The 25,915-nt window shown below is 44.6% G+C and overlaps 1 protein-coding gene across 3 annotated transcripts in view; it reads left to right on the forward strand.

Annotated features, from left to right (window-relative positions):
• Positions 1 to 25,575, forward strand: part of UPB1 (beta-ureidopropionase 1) — a 40,944-nt gene extending 15,369 nt beyond the window's left edge. For 2 of the 3 annotated variants that reach the window (XM_050924510.1, XM_050924512.1), the window contains 6 exons: positions 5,401 to 5,570; positions 11,561 to 11,642; positions 20,476 to 20,518; positions 22,781 to 22,935; positions 24,825 to 24,948; positions 25,274 to 25,575. In XM_050924510.1, coding sequence (XP_050780467.1) covers positions 5,401 to 5,570; positions 11,561 to 11,642; positions 20,476 to 20,518; positions 22,781 to 22,935; positions 24,825 to 24,908 — 534 coding nt within the window. In that variant the 3' untranslated portion in view covers positions 24,909 to 24,948; positions 25,274 to 25,575. The remainder of the gene's footprint in view (positions 1 to 5,400; positions 5,571 to 11,560; positions 11,643 to 20,475; positions 20,519 to 22,780; positions 22,936 to 24,824; positions 24,949 to 25,273) is intronic. The other variant, XM_050924511.1, reaches the window with a different exon arrangement.
• Positions 25,576 to 25,915: the final 340 nt, after the last annotated feature.

Below are 25,915 nucleotides of genomic sequence, written 5' to 3' on the forward strand. Positions count from 1 at the left end.
GACCAGCCCTAATCCTTTTAGTCTCTCCTCATATGGAAGCTCTTCCCTTTGTTGCCATTCTTTGTACCTTTGCCAGTTCCACTAGACCCTTTTTGACATTGGGTGACCAGAACTGGACATAGTATTCAAAGTGTGGGCAAACCTTGGATTTATATAGTGGCATTATGATATTTTCTGTCTTCTTTCTATTCCTTTCCTAATAGTTCCTAATATTCTTTTAGCCTTTTTGACCACTGCTGTGTATTGAGCTGAAGTTTTCAGAGAACTATCCACGATGACTCCAAGATCTGTTTCTTGCGTGGTAACAGCTAATTTAGAACCCATCATTATGTATGTATAGTTGGGATTATTTTTTCTAATGTGCATTACTTTGCACTTATCAATGTTGAATTTCATCTGCCATGTTGCTCAGTCACTCAGTTTTGTGAGATTCCCCTTGTAAGGACTGGTCTACACTGAAAAGGGGTGTGAAAAATCCATATATCTGAGAGACATCATTAAGTTGACCTAACCTCCAGTGTAGACAGTGCTAGGGTGATGGAAGAATTCTTCTGTCAACCTATTTACCACCTCTTGGGCAGGTGGATTACCTACAGCGATGGTAGAATCCCTCCCGTCGCTGTAGTGTCTACACTGAAGGGGTACAGCAGCACAGCTGCAGCTGTGCCATTATAGTGTTTTAAGTGTAGACCTAACCTAACTCTTTGCAGTCAACTTTGGACTTAACTATCTTGAATAATTTTATATCATCTGCAGATGTTGCCACTTCACTGTTCACTCCCTTTTCCAGATAACTTATGAATGTCGAACAGTACTGGTGTCAATACAGATCCTTAGGGCTCACCCTTGTTGACTGCTTTCCATTGTGAAAATTGATCATTTATTTATACTCTTTTTTGCTAACTTTTGACCAGTTACTGAGCCATGAGAGGACCTTCCCTCTTATCCCATGATTAATTAGTAGGGCTCTGTATCTGTCCTGGAGGTTGCAGAAGTCACGGATTCTGGTAATTTTCCGTGACTTCTGCAGCAGCCACTGTGGCAGACCCTTGGGCGCCCAAGCAGCAGCCACTGTGGCAGACTCCTGGGCACCCAAGCAGCAGCCACTGTGGGCGCCCAAGCAGTTGGCTCCAGGGCCAGGTGCTCAGGTAGCCCCAGGGACAGCCACATTGGCCGCTGCCAGAGTGGCTCTTCAGCCAGCCACTTAGGTGGCCCTGTAGCCAGCTACACTGGCCACTGCTCAGGCAGCCTCGCGCAGCTGGCTCCAGGGACCACCCGGGCAGCGGCCGGTGTGGCTGGCCCCGGGGACTTCCCAGGCAGCAGTTCTTGGGGTGGCTGGTCCTGGGACTGCCCAGGCAGCGCTGTCTCGAGTGGCTGGAGCAGCCGCTGCTCAGCGGCCCCTGGAAGTGTTCCCAGGGTGGCTGAAGCAGCTGCTGCTCTGTTGGCCCTCAGCAGCTGGTGCCACTGCCCTCCCAGCAGCAGCTCCCCAAGTACTCCCTCCCAGCAGTGGCCCCCTAGCTCACTCCCCACAGCAGCAGTCCCCCCTACCCTCCCTAAGATTTAGTGAAGGTTATTTATAGTAGAAGTCATGAACAGGTCATGGGCCATGAATTTTTGTTTATTGGCCATTACCTGGCCATGACTTCTACTAAAAATACTCATGCCTAAATTGTAGCCATACTAATTAGTTTCCTTAAGAACCTATGGTGAGGAAACTGGTCAAAGGCTTTCTGAAGATCCAGGTATGCTATATGGACCGGATCACCTTATCCACATACCCTCAAAGAATTCTGATGGATTGCTGAGGCATGACTTTCCTTAACAAAAGCCATGTTGACTCTTCCCCCACAAATCATGTTTACTATGTGTCTGATAATTCTATTCTGTACTATTCTGTACTATAGCGTCTGTCAATTTGCCTGGTACTGAAATTAGGCTCAGTGGCCTGTAGTTGCCAAGGTTGCCTCTGGAGCCCTTTTTAAATACCCGTGCTACCTTAGTTACCTTCCAGTCATCTGGTACAGAGGCTGATTTCAGTAGTAGGTTAAATACTGCAGTTAGTAGTTTTGGAGTTTCATATATGAGTTCTTTCAGAACTCCTGGGTGAATACCATTTGGTTCTGGTGACTTATTACTGTTTAATTTACCAATTTGTTTTAACATGTCCTCTGTTTACACATCAGTGTGGGACAGTACTTCAGATTTGTCGACCAAAAATAATAGCTCTGATGTGGGTATCTCCCCTACATCCTCTACAGTGAAAACTGATGCAAAGAATTAATTTAGCTTCTCTGGAATGGCCTTGTCATCCTTGAGTTCCCTTTTTAACATCTTGGTCATCTAATGGCCCTACTGCTTGTTTGGTAGGCATCCTGCTTCTGATGGATTTAAAAAAATGTCTTGCTGGAGACACTCAAACTAACAATAGGTTGCTTCTCAGATTCTTTATTGAGCAGCCTCAGTAGGGTGACCAGACAGCAAGTGTGAAAAATTGGGATGGAGGTGGGGGGTAATAGGAGCCTATACAAGAAAAAGACCCAACGATCAGGACTGTCCCTATAAAAACTGGGGCATCTGTTCACCCTAAGCCTCAGTGTGGTACACGCTTTATAGACATAAAAGGAGGAGATATGGTCAGTTGCCATGGGAGTTCGCAATTTAAGGAGACATTGACAATACAGATTAGACAGGAGATTGCCACAGTTACTGGGAACCACACCTGTAACCCCTCCTGGTATCTCTGAGCATGACCCCCTCATATCTTGCAGGGGTGCCAAAACGGGGTGGAGGGGCAAGGGACCACGGCCCTTGCACTTTTGAAAGTGTCCGAGCCAGGGCCACCCACTTTTCGCCATGGCATGGTCCCTTGCCCCTCCTCTACCCCCTGAGGTCCCGCCCCTCAGCCAGGCCAGAAGCTGGAGCCTGACCCGGGTAAGAGTGGCCCAAGGAGTCTGGGCAGCTGTCGGGAGCTGCGGATCCTTCATCTGCTCAGGTTAAGGGGGTCTGAGAGCAGCCCCCAGCCCATGTCTTCACCCCTTGAACCCCAAACCAGGGCAGATGGAGGATCCGTGGTTTCCCACAGCTGCCTGGGTGGCTCTTACCATGGCTCCCCCCCACAACATACTTTTAGGAAGACTCCATTGCACCTGACTCAAGCCTCTAACCATCACCTCTGTCTTATGATGCTTTCTCGGGGCATCCAAAACTGTAAGTCACCCTGTTATCCTTCTGCCTTAGCAAAAGAGGGATTTTTTTGGTAATATACTGTTTGGCAGCTCCCTGCCTCCCCCAATCTGTTAGCCAGCCAAACAAATACTGTAGGACTCTACCAGTCCTAACTTGGCCTTGCATGTGAACTCTTGGTGTATTTCAGTTCCCAAACTCTCCAAAAGCATCTCCCTGCAGCATCCAGCCCCTGTCACTAGATTACCACAGAAATACCAAGTCCACTGTCTCCAAAGAGACAGAATACACACCAGCCTGCTGGCTCAGCTGAGAATGAATGCCTGACTATAACACCTTTGAAGGGAGTTTATAATAAAACAAGAGTATTTTTATTAATAAAAAACAGAGATTTAGGTGATACCAAGAAATAAAACAGAAAATGATTACAACGGAAACAAAAGTATAACACGCTTCTAAGAGATTACACATAACCTCAGTAGGCTCCAACCTTTGTCTAAAGTGGTTTTCTCACAGCTGCTTCTCAGAATCACCAACCATATAGTTGGGACCCGCTGTTCATAGATGCAAAGAATTATGACCTTTGTATTCCATATTTCCAGCGCGCACACAACTCCATACACATCATCTGTACATACATCACACAATGATATTAGGTTTCAGACTAGCAGCCGTGGTGGGCAGAACACTGGGCCTTCTGCCAGTTGGCACTGAGGGGCTCTTAGGATCACACTTGAGGTGGGATTGTGTAATTCTTCCACTCTCAGACCAGGTGCTACCAATGATTATCTCCGCTGGTCTGGCCATACTATTCTGTTCCCTCTGAGAGCAATGACAGAGGTAAATGCAGTGATCAAATAGCCTCCCTAAAGAAAATTTTATTTGTTTAGAACAAGGCTTTTCTCTTAAATGTTTATCTTAAAAACAATAAAACACACTATATTCAGATCTGATTTCTCCTTAAGACATACCATTCCCTGGATGTGGGATGGCCTGCTTCTTTAGACTCCCTCCACAGAGTCCATCTCTTTCTGTCTCAGCCTGTCTCCACAGACAGCTGCTGACAGGTGACCTCTTTCTCCCCACAGGAATCAAAACATTTTTAAACTGTTCATAGTCTTTTGATCTGGTATCTCCCAGCTCTGGCAAAACAAGGTTTGCAGCTTGCTGCAGACCCTGAAGCTCTCAGTTTTTCAAGTGTGTGCTTGGGTATTCTTAACTAGATCTATTGTGTGGCTTTCCTGTTTGCTCTTCCCACAGCTCTGTATTAAGTTAGAGAAATACAGTCATATAGGAAACTCTAGTAACCCACCATAATTATACAGTAATTTTACCTCACTGACCAGGTCGCAGTCAAAATTATTACACATCAGTATTTGTAGATTAATACAAAGTAATTCCAGGCCCTTCTGTGACATTCCCTAGGGTAAAATCTGGATTGCTGAACAGCTGTGCCCCCTTAAATCTCCAACCTAGGGTGCCTTTTACACTACCTTGCTGTGAGAGGAACCATTCCTGGTCCTGCTCTCACACAGTCTCTAGCATGCAAAATCACTTGCAGCTGAATTACATGAATACTCTGGTCAGCCACTTACGAATTACAGTCAGGACGACACCAGTGATTTCCCAGTCTCGGACCTTCCCCCAGAATTGTGTGTCTTGCACTGCCCAGCTCTCTCCTTCTGGTCTCTGCATTATTGGAATACAGCATAGTCAGGGACTATTGATTACATTGTTGACCCTACTCATACATACGTAAATACACAAAAACACAAACATTATCTCCCCACCTTTTGAGGGTTATTTATTTTTCAGGATGTTTAACCCTTTCTGGCCATGCGTCACACCTTGCTTTCAATTGCAGCAGCTGTAATTTTTGCTCTTATCATTTTGGCATGGAGGGTAGGGTGATCAGGTTATAAAGTCTGTAGATAATGCAGTATTGCTACAGGAGCACGTGAAAAAGCGGCACAGCACTTATGTCCAGCAGTGAGTAAAGAGAAGTAGAAATGGAACTGGAATTTGATCTCTACAGCTCAAGAGAGCCATTTCTGTTGGATCTGTACATACACTGCAGGTATTTAGTGGCTGACGAGTGTTGTCTTTTCACATACTGTTGTGCCTCAGAGATCTAGTGGATTTTAAAGGATGGTACTGGGGGGTGGGTGAACTTGGAGACAATACCTGAAGACACCTGCTTTTGTTTTTTTTTCTTAGTCTACTTACTATATGGAGGGCAACACAGGGCACCCTGTGTTCCAGACTCAGTTTGGAAGGATTGCTGTGAATATCTGTTTTGGGCGCCATCACCCCCTGAACTGGCTCATGTACAGTCTAAATGGAGCAGAGATTATCTTTAACCCTTCAGCTACTACTGGAGAACTCAGGTAAAGTACAAACAACTTGTGGGCTGTCCATTGCTTGGGATGAGCTGTATTGTGGAGTGAAATACCTGCGTGTCCCATGTTTCCTGAAAGAGGAAAACTTGTTTTTCCTAAATGTTGTTTTTCCTAAATGTTTCTTTTGGACAGCAGCATTTTAAAAATGTTTTGAATTACACTTAATTTTTTTTGGGGGGGTGATATCTGTTTGGAGTGGCTCACAACTGTGAGTGCCTACAACAGAGCAGACTGTCAAAAGCAGGGCAGACACCCCAAACTGGTGGTGTGTTCTATAATTAGATTTCACCAACCCAGTAACAAATGTGAACTCCTAGACTACTATACCAGTTTTACCATGGAGTCACAGACAGTCCCCTTAGACTCTTTAGTCTATCTTTCCACCCAGACAAACTGGACTTTCTGATAAAAGGTCACTTAGACCAGATTCAGGTTGCTCCCAGTCCCAAGAAAACCATCACTTACCCCAAATCAATTGGTATCCTAGATCTTACACGAAAGGCAACACTGTTGGCCAATTCTAGAGTAAACTAACTAAAGGCTTATTAGCCAAGAAAAGGAAGTAAGAGTTATTGAGAGGTTAAAGCAGGTAAAATGTATGTACAGGTGAGAGACAGTTTGTAATTCCAAATGGTGGTAGTGATGTAATAAATTTCCAGTTTCCCAAAAGTCTTTTCAAGGTACCCAGATTGTCTCTAGGGATCACCACTTTGCATCTGATATCCTTCCCTGTAAGAGACCAAACACTCCAGAGATGAGGGATCTTTCCCTGAATCCATACTTCTAGCTTCTTCTCATAGGAAACAAGCTGACAGGGTCACTACCCACGTGGGCTCTTTGGGGACGGAGAGTGAGGAATGCATTTAGAGTCATTGGTCTCCAGTCACCACACAAAATGACCACTTGATTTGAAATTAGCACTTTGCTGTTAAAGTTCTTCATTTGCGTTCCATACGGCTTCTTTCTCAGATTGATGGGTTATTTAGTTACTGGGGTATAACCAATATAAATATTTGCTATTACAATGGGATACAGATAAGTTAAAACAGTGTATGTAACATCCCATTACTTTTTATGATGTTTAAACACCAAATACACTCTCATACGTTTAGCAGTCACTTTGCTCTATACTGCTACACAAGTGATTGGCCTGGCTTCCAGCTATGCATTTGTAAGCATTCATTGAGGCCTGGGGCTTTGGCATGAACTGGCACATGGTCTGCCAGTATCACAAGTGCATCTGTTAGCTAAGGTCCAGTATTCCAGAATGTGTTAATGTATCATCTTGACACGCAGTATAGTACATGTACTTTTTCATTTATCCAAATGACAGTGGAGTCTGAAAGAAATCCAGTTCTGTAGGATGTACACTCCTCTACTAGTAAGCCGTGTTGCCTGACCTGTTGATTATGTATTTATTCTATTGCTTACACTCAGAGGATTAGTAGGTTCTCATCCCAAGATCAGGCCCAGTATTATTAAAATTACTATCCAGTTGAGAGCCCCGACATGCATGGTTCCAACACTCTCAATTAGGAAACCTTTTGTATATGTAATAGTTTTATTAACACAATTAATAAAATCACTAACACTCCAACCCAGCAAGGTAGATAGAGAGAATACAGAACGTGCTTCTGAACATCCATATACTCGCACCATTCTTTGCAAAAGGATCCGAAATGTTACTCAATGTCCTTACTGTCAGATTCACTATCACCAGTGGTTACCATCCTGGCATCTCCCAAGAGTCACATCTCCCCATGGTATGTAGGCTGGGATACAACTTTGATAATGTGTTACACTGAAACCACTATGCCAAATGTATATTCAGTAGGAGTTTCATTCTCTTTTCCTTATTTGTATTTCCTCACCCTACTAATGTTGAGATGCCCTTCTCCTATCGTTACTAATCCTTTTACCTCAAGTTTTTTAGCATATACATCAGTTAATTACTGTGGCAATCTGGTGGTCAGCCATCTGTTGATGTTCATAATTTAAAATATTCCAGGCTGGTATAAATTAGCATCTTGTGGTTAGCTTGTCAGCAGTTTAGTCATTCTTGCATATTACAGCATTCTATCTTGGGATATCTTGTGATCTAGGGTTACTCTTGGTTAGCTGCTTGTCCTAAGGCTTTTTGAGCCTTGTACATTAATTAGTTTAACTAAGCTATTCTCTTACATGCCTTGAGGTTTGTGGGCTCATTGCAATACTATCTTATCTTAGACCTACCCCTTATCTATTGGCTACAGATGCTGTGATCCTGTTTTATGCTCTGTGGTATAAATGCTGGTATTCAAATGTGCATTTTTTTTAGGATTTTATACCATATTATCTTTTCTTTGTTCCCTTAATGTTTGTCTCTTTATAAAGATGCTCCTCTAAGTGGGAAATTCACTAAGTTTTATAGCAGGAGTCAAATTATCAAGGAGGAAGTTATATAAATTAGTTATTTTGACATAATATACATAAATAGCGTTAGTGGATTCCTTGAGTCATCTTCCCTGCCCTACATCAGGTTCTTAATTAGCTCTGTTTTGATGCTAGGAGTCAAATGGGTTAAGCTAAGTAAAAGCCGAGTTCAAACATATATATTTCTGGGGCAGGAACTGTCTCTCACACTTTGTTTATAGAGCGTCTTGCATAGTGAGGCCCCAATTTCAGTTGGTATCTAGGTGCTAATGTAGTACCAATAAGAAATAATAACATTACCCTTTTTGGCCTAAGCACTTGTTTCCGTTAGGAGAAACTGATGATGGAGTCAGGTGCAATCCTGTTTATTTACAAAGAATGTACATAAAATCCTTTTTTCCTGAATGCACTGGGAATCAAACAGCAGGAGGCAGTTATTTACTCACAGTTCCAAGCCTCTTTCCAGCCAGCACTCTACCCAAATGTGCTCTTTTTCAGCTTTTTCTCAGAGTCACACTACAAGTGCTTCTCTGGCTGGCTGGAAGGCTTCCTTGCTACCTTTCCTGTGTGCTTCTGTTGTGTTTGTACTGCCTCTCTGCCCCCTTCCCACACCCTGCAGTCAAATCAGTATCCCATTCCTGTGTTTGTGTTCATAAGACCCCCATGAAACCCCTTGGCCCGGGGTCTAGTCCTTGGGCAGTGGTTTCCATTGCTTCAGCCATCACTAAACAAAGGGGCATTTAGTTTTCCCCTCATATAGCCTGAATGGAAGGCAACATGCATAACAACTTCATCAAAGTGGGGTGATTGCCCAACCTCCAGCATAACAATAATATTAATATATTTAGTAATGCTAAGCCTGTTTCAGAAGCTCACTCCTTCCCTAGGAGAGGGGCTGTTCAACAGAACATTTGTAGGTAGTGTTAGAAGACTCTAATAACTTAGGCCCCAGTAATGCAAGGAACTCTATAGGGGTGCAGAGTTCCTGCCAGAACTGAGACCATAGTGCTTCCTATTTGAGGTCATAACCACTTCCTGGGCTGAATAAACTCTGCCTTTGAGTCTGTCAGCCCCAAGATATGGCTTTTATCAAGGTAACAGGAAGCCCGTTCTGTTGTTTTAAGCTATTGAAATTTTAAATGTAATATTCAAATTGAAAGTGAAGGAAGAAAATCTTACAAAAGGAATCAACCTCTCCAAACTAACTGCACCCCCTTTAGGCCCCTGCTTTCCCTTCCTCTGACTCAGCAGGGCTTGTCTGTTCAGAATAATTGCAATATATCTTCGCTTTCATTGTCTTTAAAAACAAAGAGATGGGAGGGGCCTTTCCCAGTGTAAACTGTGTAAACATAAATGTATGAGTTATTCTGGGAACAAGAGCCCTGCTGTACGGAACAGGAGAGAACAGAAAAGTTTTAAATCATGGAGAAGGGATTCATTTTTTTTAAAGTTTTGACAGCCCTATTTTCTGTGGTCTCCCGTGGCTCCTCTTCTCTTTCATGTACATTTGGAATTTTTCTGCATCAGCCAAAGGGATTGAAGCAGTGAGGCCAGTCTTTGTTGCTGGCAAACAGCTTGAACATTCTGAATACGTGAGCCACTCAGAGTAGGGAGATTGCAGTAGCCAGAGAAGTGTGATTATGGATAAATAAGTGCATAGTGAATACATAAATCACGCACCCACAACCAAGCCCAGTACAGGGATTGTGTATTTGGAGTGGTGTGGAAGGGAACTATAATTTGAATCAGTAAGTGTACAGCATCCTGTCACTCAGACTGCCTAAGGCAGTTCTGTTTCCCGATAAGAGCTAATAGCTGCTGATTTAGGTTGTTTAATATTGGAAAATGTCCTTAGAAAAGAATTTAGTAAATACAAAGTCACGTGTAGTGGGCTTTACAAATATCACCATTAAAATAATGTTTGTGATGTTGGTCCATTTACAGCCCATTAGGAGGAGAGCAAACAGAAATTACGCTGCCTTCCTGAGGTACTTCATTGCTTTTCTGGGTGCTCCAGGCTCTCCTGATTATTTGTTTTCTTCTCTTGGTTGCTTTTTGAGGGTATAATTTTTATTGCAGGAAGAGGACTCTTGAGTCCCATGCAGAAAAGAGTCTCTAGGAAAATGGAAGAATGCTGTTCTGTAGTAACCTCTTGGCTATAGTCTCTTTTCCCTCAGTATTTCTCCTTCCTTCTGTGAAATTGTAATTTGCAGGAGCCTTTCAACGAAGTCCCTTTTTCTTAGAAGTGCTGGCAGGCTGGCTCAGCAGTTGGGGATGAGAGTGGGGGCGGAAGAGGGGGAATAATAAACCAAGTCCTTTCAATCAAGCCAATGAGCATCTTGTAGATGCCTGAGTCTTCTTGAGATTTACTTATGACAGTCATCCACCCACACTCTCCCCTTGGAGCTCAATATTGGACAGCTACCTGCTGTTATGAGGGTGATTTTGTAGAGGAGTGTACACCCAGTCACTCTTGTTTCTCAGTGCTGTAGGTACTGTCAAACCATATCTTCTCAAATGATCTGATCCTTGTGTCTCAATATGCTTAATGAAAGGAAGGCTTCCTGTGTTTTCAGTGAGACAAGGGGAGTGAAGTAATATCTTTTATGGGCCCAACTGCTGTTGATGAGAGAGAGAGAAGTTTTCGAGCCACACAGAGCTCTTCTTCAAAAGTTAGTCTAATAAAAGATATTACCTCACACACCTAGTCTCTCTAATATCCTGGGACTGACATGGCTAAAACTACACTGAGTTTTCAGTGTCTCCAAAATTGAATCCCAGTTTGGAAAAGGACTGAGGGGTTAAGGTGGAGGAGGAGGAATTCTTTCTATTTCTCGGTTCTTGGTTTTCTATACAGTGTAGAGACTGGTTTAACGGATAATGATTGAAATGTTACAGGGCTGCTTTTGTCAAGCTTGCTCTTTTGTTCTGTCAGCCCAACATAGGGGAATGACCTGTTGAAAATTTCTATGAAACCTGCAAGTAGAACAAGGTGAGCAGAAGGGGTGGAATTTTTTTCTAGCTTTCAGACAATCTGGTTTCCCATTGCCTGCCTCAGAAACTGCTCCTGGAGAAAGGGAGAGGGGGGCAAATAGAGTGAGAAACTTTCTACACTGCTGCAAAATATTATTTGGATTCCTGAAAATTAATGTATAAGTCTTCCAGACTGTGTTGAAAATTTTTTCTCCCAAGAACTTTAATGGAAGGTGCATATCTAAATTCCCTGAACTGCTTGGACATCTCAAGCCAGGCATTTAAAACTCTCATCATGGTGGTCACCATTAAAAGTCAGCTTTGTCAAGTTACCAGATAAAATAGCCTCTCCCTATATGTAGAATGGAAATAATGTTGGTAACTATGCTGAATCTGGTGTAAAATGCTGACTATTAATGGTGACCACTGTTTGTGATCCAAGATCATTAACAGCAGTTGGCTGTAGTTAGCTTTGGTTTCCCTGATCGAGAGGCTCAAAATTACAGGTGTCCATAGCCCATGAAATATCCAAATGTATCTATGAGCCATGCAAATAAACAATAATCACCACCTTTTTTGTTACTATTTTGCAGCGAGTCACTGTGGCCAATTGAAGCAAGAAATGCAGCTATTGCTAACCACTGTTTTACATGTGCCATAAACCGAGTTGGTACGGTAAGTATTTGAACACTTTGCTTTGTAGCCTTAGTTTCAGAATCTATGCATTTGAGCACATTTTAATCCTAGCTAATGAATTGTATAGTGCTGGAAAACTCCTGTATTCCTCTGTATAGCATGAGACCTCCTCTCTCATGAACATTTGCAATGTGCTTTGAAGATTGAAAGTGTTGCTATGATACCTACTAAGCAAGGAGAGTGTGAGCCACCTGCTGCCGGCAGCCTGCATTCTGCTGCGGCTCCTTCCTATTCTTGACTTGTTCTTTCTCTGTGGTGAAGGATTTAACTAAGGGCTTGTTTATCCTTACTGGGGGATCAACGAGTGGCGATACATGCATCAGCGTTGATTTAGCGGGTCTAGTGAAGACCCGCTAAATCAACCGTAGATTGCTCTCTCCTGTTGACTCCTGTGCTCCACCGGATCGAGAAGAGTAAGGGGAGTCAGTGAGAGAGCGTCTCCCATCAACATCGCATAGTGTGGACCCTGCGGGAAGTAAATCTAAGCTATGTTGATTTGAGATACGTTATTCACGTAACTCAAATTGCGTAGCTTAGATCGACTTTTCCCTTTAGTGTAGACAGGGCCTAAGATGAATGCTCCTCCCCTTTTCGCTAATTCTCCTAGCTCCTGTGTAGAACTCAGTGTCTCCTTCACTAGGATTATTGAAAATGAAATGTATCCTTGCACTTCTGTAACAGAACTAGTTCCTACTAGTCAGACACCTTCTCTCCTGAACAGTTGAGATCATAGAACCAATTCTACTGTCATGTGCAGTAGATGAGGCCTGTCTTCAGACCTAGTGACACGAGGTGGATGAGGTATAATATATTGTATTGAACCAATTTCTGTTGGTGATGGTGACAAGCTTTTGAGCTATGCCAAGCTCTTCTTCAGATCTGGGAAAGGTACTCAGAGTGATGCAGCTAAATACAAGGTGGAACTACTTAGCATAAGTTGTTAACACATATATTAAGAGACCATTTAAGGGAAGTTGTGGTGGAAACCTGTAGGGAAGTTTCAATCATTTGTCCAGAGGATGAAAATAATACTGATACCAACCTCTTTGTGGGCCACCTTGAGGAACAATTTCTGGACAAATGCACCGTGAAACCAGTGTACTTAAGATACATCGATATTATATTCATCCTCTGGACAGATGACCTAACTTCCTTCTGGATTTCCACCACTACTTCAACAACCACCACCCATCCATCAAACTCTCCCTAGAACACTCTCACAGCAGCAACAACTTCCTGGCCATGATTAGCTTCAACAGTGGAACCCTACAGACAACTGTATATAAGAAACCCCATGGATGACCGCACTTACCTTCACAGATCTAGTAACCACCCCAAGAGATCTGTTATCTACAGCCAGGCCCTCAGCTACCACAGAATATGCTCCAAGGAGAAAGTCTGGGATACACACCTTAACACATGAAAAACCACCTTTACCAGACAAGGATATTCCACCAGAGAAGTAGATCACATCATGGAATGAGCCACCCCAAAATCCCAAGAGACCCTACTTCACTATGGGGAGGGAACCCTCCAATCACACCTCCAAAGTTGTCACCTACCATGGCATACTGGAACCAATGTGGGGTATCTTTAAACAGTTACAACCCATACTCGATGGGGAGCACCTCCTGAAGAAGTGTATCCAACCCTCCTTTTCTGGCCTTCAAACAACCCACTAATGTCTCCAGGCTTATTGTCAGAAGCAAGCTCCCCACAGACCAGTACCCACTGTGATAATCTCAGGACAGACAGCTGCAAGGGAGGGGTAGGAATCAGTACCAGAAGTTTAAAAGGCCTTCCTCCTTATCAACTGAGAGGCAACCACAGGTCAATCAGGTTCAGCTGTGAAAGGTTACCAAGGTAGCAAATTAGAATCAGCTGAGGAGGGAGCTACCTGAGGTTAATTGGCACCAGCTGATTCCAACTTGGGGCTGCCTGAGACCTTTTTAAACCCTTCCCTGTGGAAGGAAGGTGGGAGAGCAGTGAGAGAAAAAGCCCTGCTGCCAGGAGTAGCAAAACAGCGAGACCTTCCAGGAGGAGAGGCAGTACTTTCTCCCACAAGCGGGTAAGAATTCGCTAACCAGGACTGGTGGAGATACAGGAAGCAAACTTCCCCTGTGTCCCAAGGGGGACTGCATTACCTGAGCCTGTCTTACCAGGGCTAAAAGCAGCAGAGACTGAGGAGACTGAGAAGGTGCCTTGCCACACGTGATGTCAGGAGTGGGATGTGAGTGAGACTTGGTGGCAAGTCATCTCGGGGCGGGGTAAAGCATCCCCCAACCAAAAAACAACAACAACAACAAACAAACAAACCCAAAATGGAGGATGTAGTGAAGGCATTGATGCAGGCCGCTGTGGCCCAACAAGAAGCTACCAGGGAGCAGATAGCTGCCCAGCAGGAGGCAGTGCGAGTACAGCAGGAGACAAATCAACTACTGATGAGCCAGGCGGCTCAGGATCGAGCCACCCTGCATGAAGTTGTGAACCAGTTAAAGGCCCTGACCACCCTAGCGCACGGCCCCCCTAGGACTTGGCCCCTGCAGGCAAGTCACTACTTACAGACGATGATGATGGATGATGACGTGGAGGCATACCTCCTTGCGTTTGAGAGAACGGCCCGGAGGGAGGCCTGGCCCCAAGACCAGTGGGCCAGTATTCTGGCTCCTTTTCTGTGTGGGGAGGTACAGAAAGCATATTTTGATATGACAACAGAAGCAGCTTCAGATTACTCTCAGCTAAAGGCGGAGATCCTGGCGAGGTCTGGCGTGACGACAGCTGTAAGGGCACAACGGTTCCATGAGTGGAAATACCAGGTCAACAAAGCCCCGAGGTCTCAGCTGTTTGACCTGATCCATCTAGCCAGGAAGTGGCTGCGCCCCGAGACCCACCGGCCGGAGGAAACCTTGGAAAACATGGTGCTGGACAGGTACATGAGAGGTCTACCGCCGGACATACGAGGATGGGTCAGTCAAAATGATCCCTCCTCCTATGATGAGCTAGTTGCCCTTGTAGAGAGACATCTAGCAGCGCAGGAACTTTCTCGGACCACCGGGGAAGGGAGGTGCCAGAATAGGAGGCAAGTTTATGTACCAAGGGCTCGAGTTGCTGTAGCTCTGGGCCGAACTGTGGAGGGGAGGAAGGAGGCCGAAGAGCAGCCAGGGTACTCGGAGGGACTTGGGGACTGGGAGAGAAAGACTCGGGTGGTATGGCCTCACAGCCCGAAAACTAGGGGGCTGCCCCGAGCAGGATACTGATGTTATGCACGTGGAGAGATAGGGCATATAGCTGCCCAATGCCCAAACTAGAGGAGCCCATGCAATGTGACCTGGGAAATCTGGAAGAGCCATGTGACCTGATAAATCTAGTAGGGGTAGCGATGGTCCCTCATAGATATACTAGGTCAGTTAAAATGAATGGCATAAAGACCACCACATTAGTAGACTCAGGAAGTGCAGTCACGCTGGTCTCGGGAAAGCTGGTCGGGTATGATCAACTATCCCGGGCCAAGTGCATAGGGATATCCTATGTCCATGGGGATGTCAATTACTACCCGACCATCCCAGTAAAAATGGAGGTCCTGGGAAACCCCACTAAGGTGATGGTGAGGGTGGTCCCGAAACTCCCCTACCCAGTCCTCATAGGACGAGACTTCCCAGGGTTTGGCAGTCTACTTCCTGGAGGGGAGTCAGAAGGTGGTAACGACCCAGAGAGCAATGGGATGGCCTCAATAGTTAGTGACCCTCCAGACTTCCATGAATTTGCCCAGGATTTATTCTCGCCCCCTGGGAAGCCCAGGAAGACTCGGCGAGAAAGGAGGGCAGATAAGAGGAGAGGAACGAGAATCCTGACCCAGAACCAGAAGCCTATACTCGTAGGGGAAAGAGTTGGTCAGGCTGACAAGGAAACTAGGCAGGAGGTTGGGGGGCCAGCAGCTCTGCCCAGTTCCCCAGGAACCTCCCTCGAGGGGGAGAGGGAAGTAGAACGCCCTGAGTTTGGGCAAATTGGACCTTCACTAGAGAATTTTGGGCAGGATCAGGCCAATGATCCAGTATATAATAATATTCGTAAAGAAGTAGTTGAGGTGAATGGGGTCCCTGTGGAAGGAAGAGCCAAGGGCCCAGGGCCATATTATATGATCAAGAAGGATCTGCTATACAGGGTAGTCCGTATCCAAGAGCAGGTCGTGGAACAGCTCCTAGTACCACAGAAACATCAGGGGAGTGATGGAGCTAGTCCACAGCCATTTGTTCGGGGGCCATCTGGGAATAGATAAAACCCTGGATCGAAGTCTGCAGAGGTTTTTTTGGCCTGGAATATATGCGGTGGTCCGACGATATTGTGCCTCCTGTCCAGAATGCCAATTACATGGGCCCCGACCACGCCTAAGGGCACCTTTGGTACCTCTGCCGATTAATGAAGTCCCCTTTGAGCGAATAGCTATGGACCTAGTAGGGCTGCTAGAAAAATCGGCCTGAGGCCATCAGCACATACTGGTGGTGATAGATTATGCCACCTGGTACCCCAAGGCCGTTCCCCTACGGAACACTACATCCAAGATCATAGCTAAAGAATTAATCCAAATTTTTGCTAGAGTGGGAATACTCAAAGAAATCCTGACGGATCAAGGGACTCCCTTTATGTCTAAATTAATGAAGGACCTATGTGCAATGCTCCACATACGGACCCTAAGGACATCAGTCTATCATCTGCAGACAGACGGCCTCGTCGAGCGTTTTAATAGAACATTGAAGAACATAATATGAAAGGTGGTAAGCTGGGATGGGAAGAACTGGGACACCCTGCTACCGTACCTAATGTTTGCAATAAGGGAGGTACCAGAGACTTCAACTGGGTTCTCTCCATTCGAACTGTTATATGGTCGCCATCCCCGCGGCATACTGGACATTGCCAAGGAAAGCTGGGAAGAACACCTGAACCCAGGGAAAAACCTCATCGAGCAGATGAAAGACAGGATAGCCCAAGTCACCCCCATAGTGCGGGAACATGTGGAAAGGGCACAAGGGGCCCAACAAACATACTACAATCGCCAAGTGACGATCTGAAAATTCCAGGTGGGAGATCGGGTAATGGTGCTTGTACCCACAGCGGAGAGCAAGCTCCTGGCCAGATGCCAGGGTCCATATGAGCTAATAGAAGCCATTGGAGGTGTCGATTACAAGGTCCGACAGCCTGGACGCCGGAAGCTGGAGCAAATCTATCATGTAAACCTGTTGAAACCTTGGCAAGAAAGAGAAGCTCATGTGGTCACTCTAGGGTCACCTCCTCCCAAGAGCAACCCATCTGGCCAAGTGAGAATATCCCCAGAATTGACCCCTGACCAACGATCTGAGGTGATCAACATGATCAAGCACAACTGGGACGTGTTCTTGGAAAAGCCAGGCAGGACTACTGAGGTTCACCATCACATCCTCACAGAGCCTGGAGTGAAGGTGAATGTCAAGCCATACCGGGTCCCGGAGGCGAAAAGAGAAGAGATCAAAACAGAAGTCAGGAAAATGTTGAAGTTAGGAGTCATTGAAGAGTCGCATAGCCAATGGTCAAGCTCAGTGGTCCTTGTACCTAAACCGGATGGCAGTATGAGATTTTGCAGTGACTTCCGGAAACTGAATGAGGTGTCCCAATTTGATGCGTACCCCATACCCCGGGTAGATGAGTTAATTGACCGACTGGGGAAAGCATGATTTTTGTCCACCCTTGACCTGACTAAAGGTTATTGGCAAATTCCCTTGGCCAAGGCCAACAAAGAGAAGACGGCCTTCTCAACACCAGAGGGACTGTATCAATACACTGTCCTCCCTTTTGGTTTATATGGGGCTCCTGCAACCTTCCAACGGCTCATGGACAAACTGTTGCGTCCACATGGCAAGTATGCAGCCGCCTATCTTGATGACGTCATTATACATAGTCCAGATTGGGAGACGCACTTGGGAAAGGTGGAAGCAGTCCTCGACACCTTGAGGAAGGCGGGGCTTACTGCAAATCCCTCCAAATGTGCAATTGGGCTAGCAGAAGCCAAGTACCTTGGGTATATAGTGGGGAGAGGCGTGGTGAAGCCCCAACTCAACAAGTTAGAGGCAATTCAGAATTGGCCCCGACCAGTCCGGAAGAAACAAATTTCAGAGCATTCCTGGGGCTGGTTGGGTACTACAGGCGGTTCATCCCCCACTTTGCCACCAGGGCATGCCCGCTAACAGACCTAACGAAAGCCCGTGGTCCGGACATAGGAAGATGGTCTAGCGCGGCTGAGGAGGCTTTTGCAGATCTGCAGACCGCCCTCTGCACCGACCCAATGCTGGTACTCCAGACTGGGAGAAAGAGTTTATCTTGCAAACGGATGCTTCTGAGGTTGGATTGGGAGCAGTTCTTTCCCAAATGGTTGGAGCAGAAGAACACCCAGTCCTGTTCCTCAGTAGGAAACTCCTGCCCAGGGAACGTAAATATGCCGTAGTAGAGAAGGAATGCCTGGCCGTGAAGTGGGCAGTAGAAAGCCTTCGCTACTACCTACTCAGACGGAGGTTTACCCTTGTCACTGACCATGCCTCTCTGAAGTGGATGCACCAAAACAAAGAGAAAAAGGCGAGAGTGACAAGGTGGTTCCTGTCGCTACAGTGCTTCCACTTCAGAGTACAACATAGGTCTGGAATCAAGCATGGCAACGCGGATGGCCTTTGAAGGGTACATTGTTTGCCGACCCAAGTAGCCCAACCCTGTAGTGTTGAGCAGGGCAGGGGGATGTGTGATAAACTCAGGACGGACAGCTGCAAGGGAGGGGTAGGAATCAGTACCAGAAGGTTAAAAGGCCCTCCTCCTTATCAACTGAGAGGCAACCACAGGTCAATCAGGTTCAGCTGTGAAAGGTTACCAAGGTAGCAAATTAGAATCAGCTGAGGGGGGAGCTACCTGAGTTTAATTGGCACCAGCTGATTCCAACTTGGGGCTGCCTGAGACCTTTTTAAACCCTTCCCTGTGGAAGGAAGGTGGGAGAGCAGAGAGAGAAGAAGCCCCGCTGCCAGGAGTGCAGGAGCAGCAAAACAGCGAGACCTTCCAGGAGGAGAGGCAGTACTTTCTCCCACAAGTGGGTAAGAATTCGCTAATCAGGACTGGTGGAGATACGGGGAGCAAACTTCCCCTGTGTCCCAAGGGGGACTGCATTACCTGAGCCTGTCTTACCAGGGCTAAAAGCAGCAGAGACTGAGAAGGTGCCTTGCCACACCACCGAGACCCAGCCATAAAAACAGATGCAAAACCTGCCGATGTATTGCTACCGCTACAATAGTCAATATCTCCCACAACACACGTTTCAAGATGTATGGGTCCTGCATATGCCTATCACAACATGTGATGTACCTCCTCCAGTGCACTAAATGCTCCAGTAACAACTATGTGGCTGAAGCCAGTTAGTCATTATGCTCTTGAATGAACTCACAGAAAAATGATAAAAGACAAAAATACCATATCATCCATGGGCAAATACTTTTCACAAAATGATCACTCCATCCATATCTGACCTATCAGTCCTCGTCCTCAGAGGAAACTAGCACAATTCCTTCAAAAGATGAGCCTAGGAGTTTAAATTCGTAATTTTGCTGGACATTAAAAATCATGGTTTTAATAAAGACAGTGGATTTATGGTTTATTACAGTAATCTGCAACCCATTAACCCCCTTTTTTGTCCTGTGTGTTAATGGGCCAATTCAACGTGAATGGTTCCTTAAAATATGTGTTAGTTACTAAACAATCTTGTATTTAGCTGCGACATCTGAGTACCTTTCCAGGACCTGAAGAAGCGCTCTGTGTAGCTCAAAAGCTTGTCTCTTTCACCAACAGAAGTTGGTCCAATTAAAGATTATACCTCACCAAAGTTGTTTCTCTATTATCCTGGGACCAGCATGACAACATCAACACTGCAACATTCAGAGCTGATGCACATGCAGATTCTTTGTTGGGCACCTTAGTGTGTATATTTTTGTAAGGTGCTCTCCATGAATCTGGCTTTCTGTCCACCTAGTTAGACCATAAGTTCTTCCTTTCTATTATTTGCAAAGACTACCTCATTTAAATCTCTCTTCTCCCATCCCCATACCAGAGCTGTCCTCTCCTTGGATCGTTAACTTGTTGTGGTGCAAGGACTTGTGTGTCCCAATGACCCTTAGAACTATGTCGTCTGGAGTCTTGTACTCCTGGTAGGGTCACCCTTGCAAACAGTTCTGAGGTGAGATTCCAGATGAAGCACGGTCCAGACTTCTCAAAACCCCAATGGTGGAACAGGTATATTTGAGGACTTGTCAGTTCTCTGTGGCTGTGAGAGCGGATGAGGGCTGCAGCAGGACGGAGACCTCCAGTTGTCTCAGACTCCCCTGCCACCAGGTCCAGGGCTCCTTCCTGTCAAATTTCATGAGGTTGCTGCCTGCGCACCAGCTCCCCCACATTAAAAGATTTCACGCATGGGCCTCTGCCATGACCAGAGTTGTAACACCCTAGTATTACTACTCATATTCCCCAAAGTGCTGTGAATACAAGGCTGTCACCCAAGCAAATGCCTGTCTTCCAGGCTAGTCCATCCTAAAATTCTAGCAAGACAGTCACTACCTTGAATCTAGAAACGAGGTGACACTGAAGATTCCCTTCTACAGGCAGTGTTGACGGTAAGCCAGACAAGTTTTAACAGATGTATGCAAAGCATTAATTAATGTTAGTTTATTAAACGTATTGCAGCAAGATTCTCTTGCATGAAATGAGATTATAGTGCCATCTACAGCCTCATTTCAAACTGGCCTTTGTTTCACAGGAATACTACGTGAATGTATTTACATCTGGAGATGGTGGGAAAGGTACGTTCAGCAAATACCTTCATGGGTTGCTAATAGTTGATTTTGAATCATGAAGAGTTATCTTTCCGGCTATCTGCCTGAAGTTTCCATGACAATGGTAGTATCTAAGAGTAGCTTTACTTCCCAGAAATGACACAGTCTTAGAACCTACAGGCAACTAGTAGGAAAGAAAGCCAAAGTACAGTGGCATATGGTCATTGGAGGTGCTTATATTAGGGCTGCTATATCCTTCCTAAGGACTCCAGTCTGTCTGATACCTGGAAGCTTGCAAGGCAAAACCCCATAAATTTGCCCTATGATGTCAGTGTGGTTTATGATGATGCATTAACCTTCATGTTCTGACTTGAAATCCATAAAAGCCAGGACTTCTCTTACCAAGTACTGTTACTACATACACAAGTTAATGTGAAAAATGATTAGCTTCATATAGTCCATATCCAGACACACAGGTGATCTATTGAGTCTCATGTGTTTTTGTGAATGGTTTACATAAAGTTATAGATTCTGGCATGCCAAGCCACATGATGCTGAAGATGGGGTGCAGAGCTAAGACATACAGGAGACACTCTCACTGGACTTCTCCATTTTACTGCTTTATAAAACGTTGCCTCCTTATAACAATTGTCTGAGTCTGATGAGGTTATAGCAGACTCCCAGAACCTTCCTTTAGGCTGTCAGATTACTCCTGTTGTAATGCCTATTCTGTAAATAGACAAATGTGCAATTCCCAACAGATATGTCTTCATTGCAGAATTAAGATGAGTGATCAGCACCTGGATTAATCTAGCCCCAGCAGGGGGAGTGCAATACCTGTGTGACTGTATCCTCACTGATGCTGCATTCACTATTTTGCTATGACTTTTGAGGGTATATCCCATCGTTCTTTGTGCTGTAGTAAGCTGAGACATCCTATGATTCTTTCCCAGTGAATCGTGGTAGAACTTGTCTGTCTTGGGCACATGGAAGAAATTGTGGGAAGCCATTGGAGGTGTGTCAGTGCATGAGTGATTTAGCCTGCATTTTTCCTGCAAAGTGGACAAGTTGCCCAAGTGGAAGCAGCACAGGAGCTCTCGCCTATACAGCCAGCCAGCCTGAGTGTAAAGCACCACCAGACCCAGGGGAGAGGCTTTTGTGTGAATGGAAGTGGGGGGAGGGGCAACACCTGAGTAAGAGCCCAAATTAACTGCAGTGAAGACATACCTTAGAGGGGTTTCACAGGAGCAAACCAAAATATACTTGGCCAGTTTTATTCTGTTCTTTAATTTATATCATTATAAATTGTAAGAACATGACAGGCAAAAGCAAACACTAATTATAATTCAGAAATAAGAAAAGAAAGAAAAGAATAACCTAATGCATTGTCGTGTTCACTGCAGGCTTGAACAAAAGGATGAGTTATAAAAATCAAATAAACTTGTGCTGTGTCAGATTCTGATTATCTATTCAGAAATCCAAAAGAAGTCTGAGATTCTGAACTGCTTTCTCTTGGGGTAGATGTAACCCACCCATATTCATTTGTAACCTCAGCATTTGTCCTATGGGAACCACCATCTTCTCTGTTTATTTTCTGGCCTCAGTCCGAGTTTCAGCCAACTCATTTGCTACAGATCCTTGTATTGGCCTGCAATTGGAGCTCAGTATTAGCAGCTGCTGCATGAAGGTAGCTAGTGGTTGCTATCACTCACTTTGATTGCCCCCACTGAGCAGTGCAGAACTTTCGAGGTGTCTGATGCTCTTGATCTTGTGGCCAATCATTTGATCCTGTTGAAGATATTTGCATTTTTTATCAGATTTTTCTTCCTCCTATCTCAATGTTTTATACTTTGGTCCTGTACTGAAGAGCTAATGCTGTGAACTCTGTCAGTTGCTTTGAAACACATTGCGATGTCACAGTTAGCATTTACTTGATTGTAGGCTAGATGGGAGAAGGAAACAAAGCCCTTATTTAAATGCAAATAGTTTTAATAATTAGCAAGCACAGTAGTCCATTATGAAAAGCCTATGAAAGTTGCATGGATTCCTGTTTGTCTATGTGAAAGCTCTCCTCTGTGGGAAAGGTAACTAATGGTTAGAGCTACAGTTTTCCTGTGGCTTCACTGTGGCTTGAGTTAAATGAGAGCACAGCTGGGTGAAAAAATAGAGGAAGTTATCCTGAGTTTCTCAGAGGAAACAACATGTGAGGTTGCATACTTATTTGCCCATGGCATTTTATGTTGGTTATTATTATTATTATTTATTATTATTTATTTTTTATTTATTAAGCCCACCATGACTTGGGATATTTTTATGGCTCGAGTTATGTGGCTGCGCCGGATGGCAGTCGGACACCTGGACTGTCTCGCACACAGGATGGGCTTTTGGTGGCTGAGGTGGATCTAAACCTTTGCAGGCAAGTCAGTGACAAATGGAGTTTTAAGGTAAGTCCTTATTCCCTAAAGAAACCTGGCCAGTTCTCTAAGAAGATTTTGCTAACTTTTATATGACATTGAATGGGCCTTACACATTAGTTTTTGTGGAATTTAAGCTATTGCTAAAAAATGAAACCTTATGATTCTGAAGATCACACTCAGAAGGTTAAGTGGTGGATTGCTCACTTCCTGAGCCTGTAGACAGCCTGCAGCCAGACATGAAAACCGCCTCCATTCACCTCTGAAGCCTCTTGCTCCGTTTCAATTTGGAAGTGAATTAATCTAAATGGAATTTAGGCCACTTTAATTCTTAATGAGAGCATCCACACAGGGGTTTACTGTGGTTTAACTAATCTAATACACTTTTAGTTAATTTAGATGAACTTTCCTGAGGGTATGTCTATACTGCAAATAAAAACTCGCAGGTGGCCCATGCCAGCTCACTTGGGCTTATGGGGCTCAGGCTAAGGATCTGTTTAATTGCGGTGGAGATATGTTCGGTCTCAGGCTGCAGCCCAAGCTCTGGGACCCTCCCACCTCACAGAGTCCTAGAGCCCGGGCTCTATCCTGAGCGTGAATGTCTACACAGCAATTTTTCAGCCCTGGAGCTCAAGCCCTGTGAGTCCAAGTCAGCTGACCAGGGCCAGCCACGGCTTTTTCACTGTGTAGACATACCCACATGTAGTCAAGCACTTTGTTTTAGTCCTCAGAACTGCTATTGGTCTGGAATTTCAATCAACCTTTCCTCCGGAATCCAATATGCACTTTGACTCCTGGCAACAAGTAGGATAAACCCTCTAGCTAGTGACCTTTACAATCTGTCATCCTCCTCCTGCTTGAGTTCTTCAGTGATACTGTATTCCAGTGTCTAAACTCAGACATGGTAACAAAGAATTTTAGGTCTTTATCTGTACAAAAATACATCCAGCTTCCTTGCATTTTGCTCTTGCATATGCCTGTGCCATATGGTCTTATGTATTCTGTGACACACTGGACCTAACATCTGTGGAAAGTATCAAGTCACATTTAGAAAGCTTTCTTCACAAGTATAATGGCTATAAACTTAGTGTGAAAAGTGACTGTAGAAAGAGCAGCATGGAATTCATGTTTTATATGGATATTTTTTTCATACACACATAACAATATAATAATAATGTTCTTTCTGACTATCATCCCTGAAAATTCTGCCTGGGATCTGAAAGTCAAGATGGGTTCTTCCCTTACTATGCATCATCACCAGGTGATCATGCTACCATAATGGGAGCTGTATAAGTTCCTACATAGATACAAGTTCTGCAGACCAAATGCTACAGTGACACCTGTGCAAATCCATTGAGCAGTGGGGTTTTCAGGTATTACTGAGAGCATCGTGTGAAGACTTCTTACTTGTGTAGTTCCACTGCCTTCATTGGATGTACATTGGTGTAACTGGAATTAAGTATATAATTCTGTCAGTGCACAGCAAAGAGACTCTAGCTCTCACACTGACCTGTGTTAGTCCTGCAAAGCTAACACAGGTTAAAAAAAAAGCAGTAAGAATTCAGCAAATGTGACGCTGAACACACACACAGGGAGTACATGTGCTGAGCAAGACGGTGCCAATTTTACAGTCACTTTGAAGCATAGAACTCCATTTGTAATTTGTTTTTAAATGAGAGTTTAGCTTTTGCAAGAGACTGCTTATGCCAGGGCATTGGTAATTTTTGAAGACTGGTGGAATTAAGACCTTACCATTCTAGGTAGTTAATGTTTCTTTTTTAAAAAAGTGATGTAAATCAGTATTTTCTGTTGAAATTCCTTCAACTTTTCATCCGTAATCCTCCGTGGCAGTGCGGAGGAGAAGGAGCAGCTAATGGGAAGTTACTGAAATAGACTACAGCTCTGCTTTTCTTTTCCAGATGACTGGTAGATACGAGATGTATGCAGAGGAACTCATGAAGGCTGTCCAGCTTAACTTTGCACCCAATATTATTAAAGAGTAGCTGTGGCGGTGTCCTCTGGTAGGAGAGCTCTCACACCAAGGTGATAGCATCCCTTTTACAAAACAAAAGTGATCTATGTATGTTAGTCTGCAAGAGTCTCCATCTTCTATTATCTTACAGTTGGTACTGCAACTGAAACTTGGCAGTGAGTCAAAACTTACTATACATTTTTATAAAGCTCTTACGGCGAAGTGATGAGCAAATGATAGAGGGCTGGGTGAGGAACTCACCTGGTCAGATTTAGCGTAAATTCTGAAATGTGCATTATACTGTATGAGTGTTGGTGAAAAGATGATATAGCGTATACAAAACCAATCTGGCCCTGAGGAAATGCTAATGCACTTTCCCTATATGCTTTGTTTCAGTGGGATAAAAATGTCAATACTTAAAGGCTTTGTCTGAGACCTTCTGACACATGTAGTCTCCTTTTCTTTGGATGCTGAATCAGTCATATGGTTCAGAAGAGTATCAGGAATACAAGCATTGACTCTTGGTACTTCCCAAAAGGAAGTGCTAGATAAGGAACTAACTGTATTTCCCCTCACTTCACATGATAACTTTACATTGTCACAAGTAGCTGAATGCCCGTGCTGTCACACAGGTGTAATTTGTTAAGTCATGTTTATGAAAAAGCAAAATTGCTCTAAATAAAAACTGCCATCAGCTATTCTTGTAGCTGTTTCCATTGCTTCACACTGACGCAGACATTCTAAGCTTCAGAGTAGTGTGTGCTGGTTGTGTCTATTTGTGGGTGGGTGGTGTCGTGCTGAGAGAGCTGTGTAGATTTATCCAGGCTGGGAATGAGGAGGGTGGCTGCAGTGAGGGACTATGTGTGTGGAGGTTATGATGTGCTGGGAGATTTATGCTGATTTTTGTGGCTGTGGCAGTTGGGCCAGGTAATTCAGCATCTGTGCAGTTTCCCTAGTACAACCAATGAAATTACTGCATGCAGATTAGCTGTAGAGTAAGGTTGGTTGGTAGTCGTTACCTCTGATCTCACAATGGTC

The sequence above is a fragment of the Gopherus flavomarginatus genome, chromosome 15 (assembly GCF_025201925.1).
Source record: "Gopherus flavomarginatus isolate rGopFla2 chromosome 15, rGopFla2.mat.asm, whole genome shotgun sequence".
Taxonomy (NCBI): domain Eukaryota; kingdom Metazoa; phylum Chordata; order Testudines; family Testudinidae; genus Gopherus; species Gopherus flavomarginatus.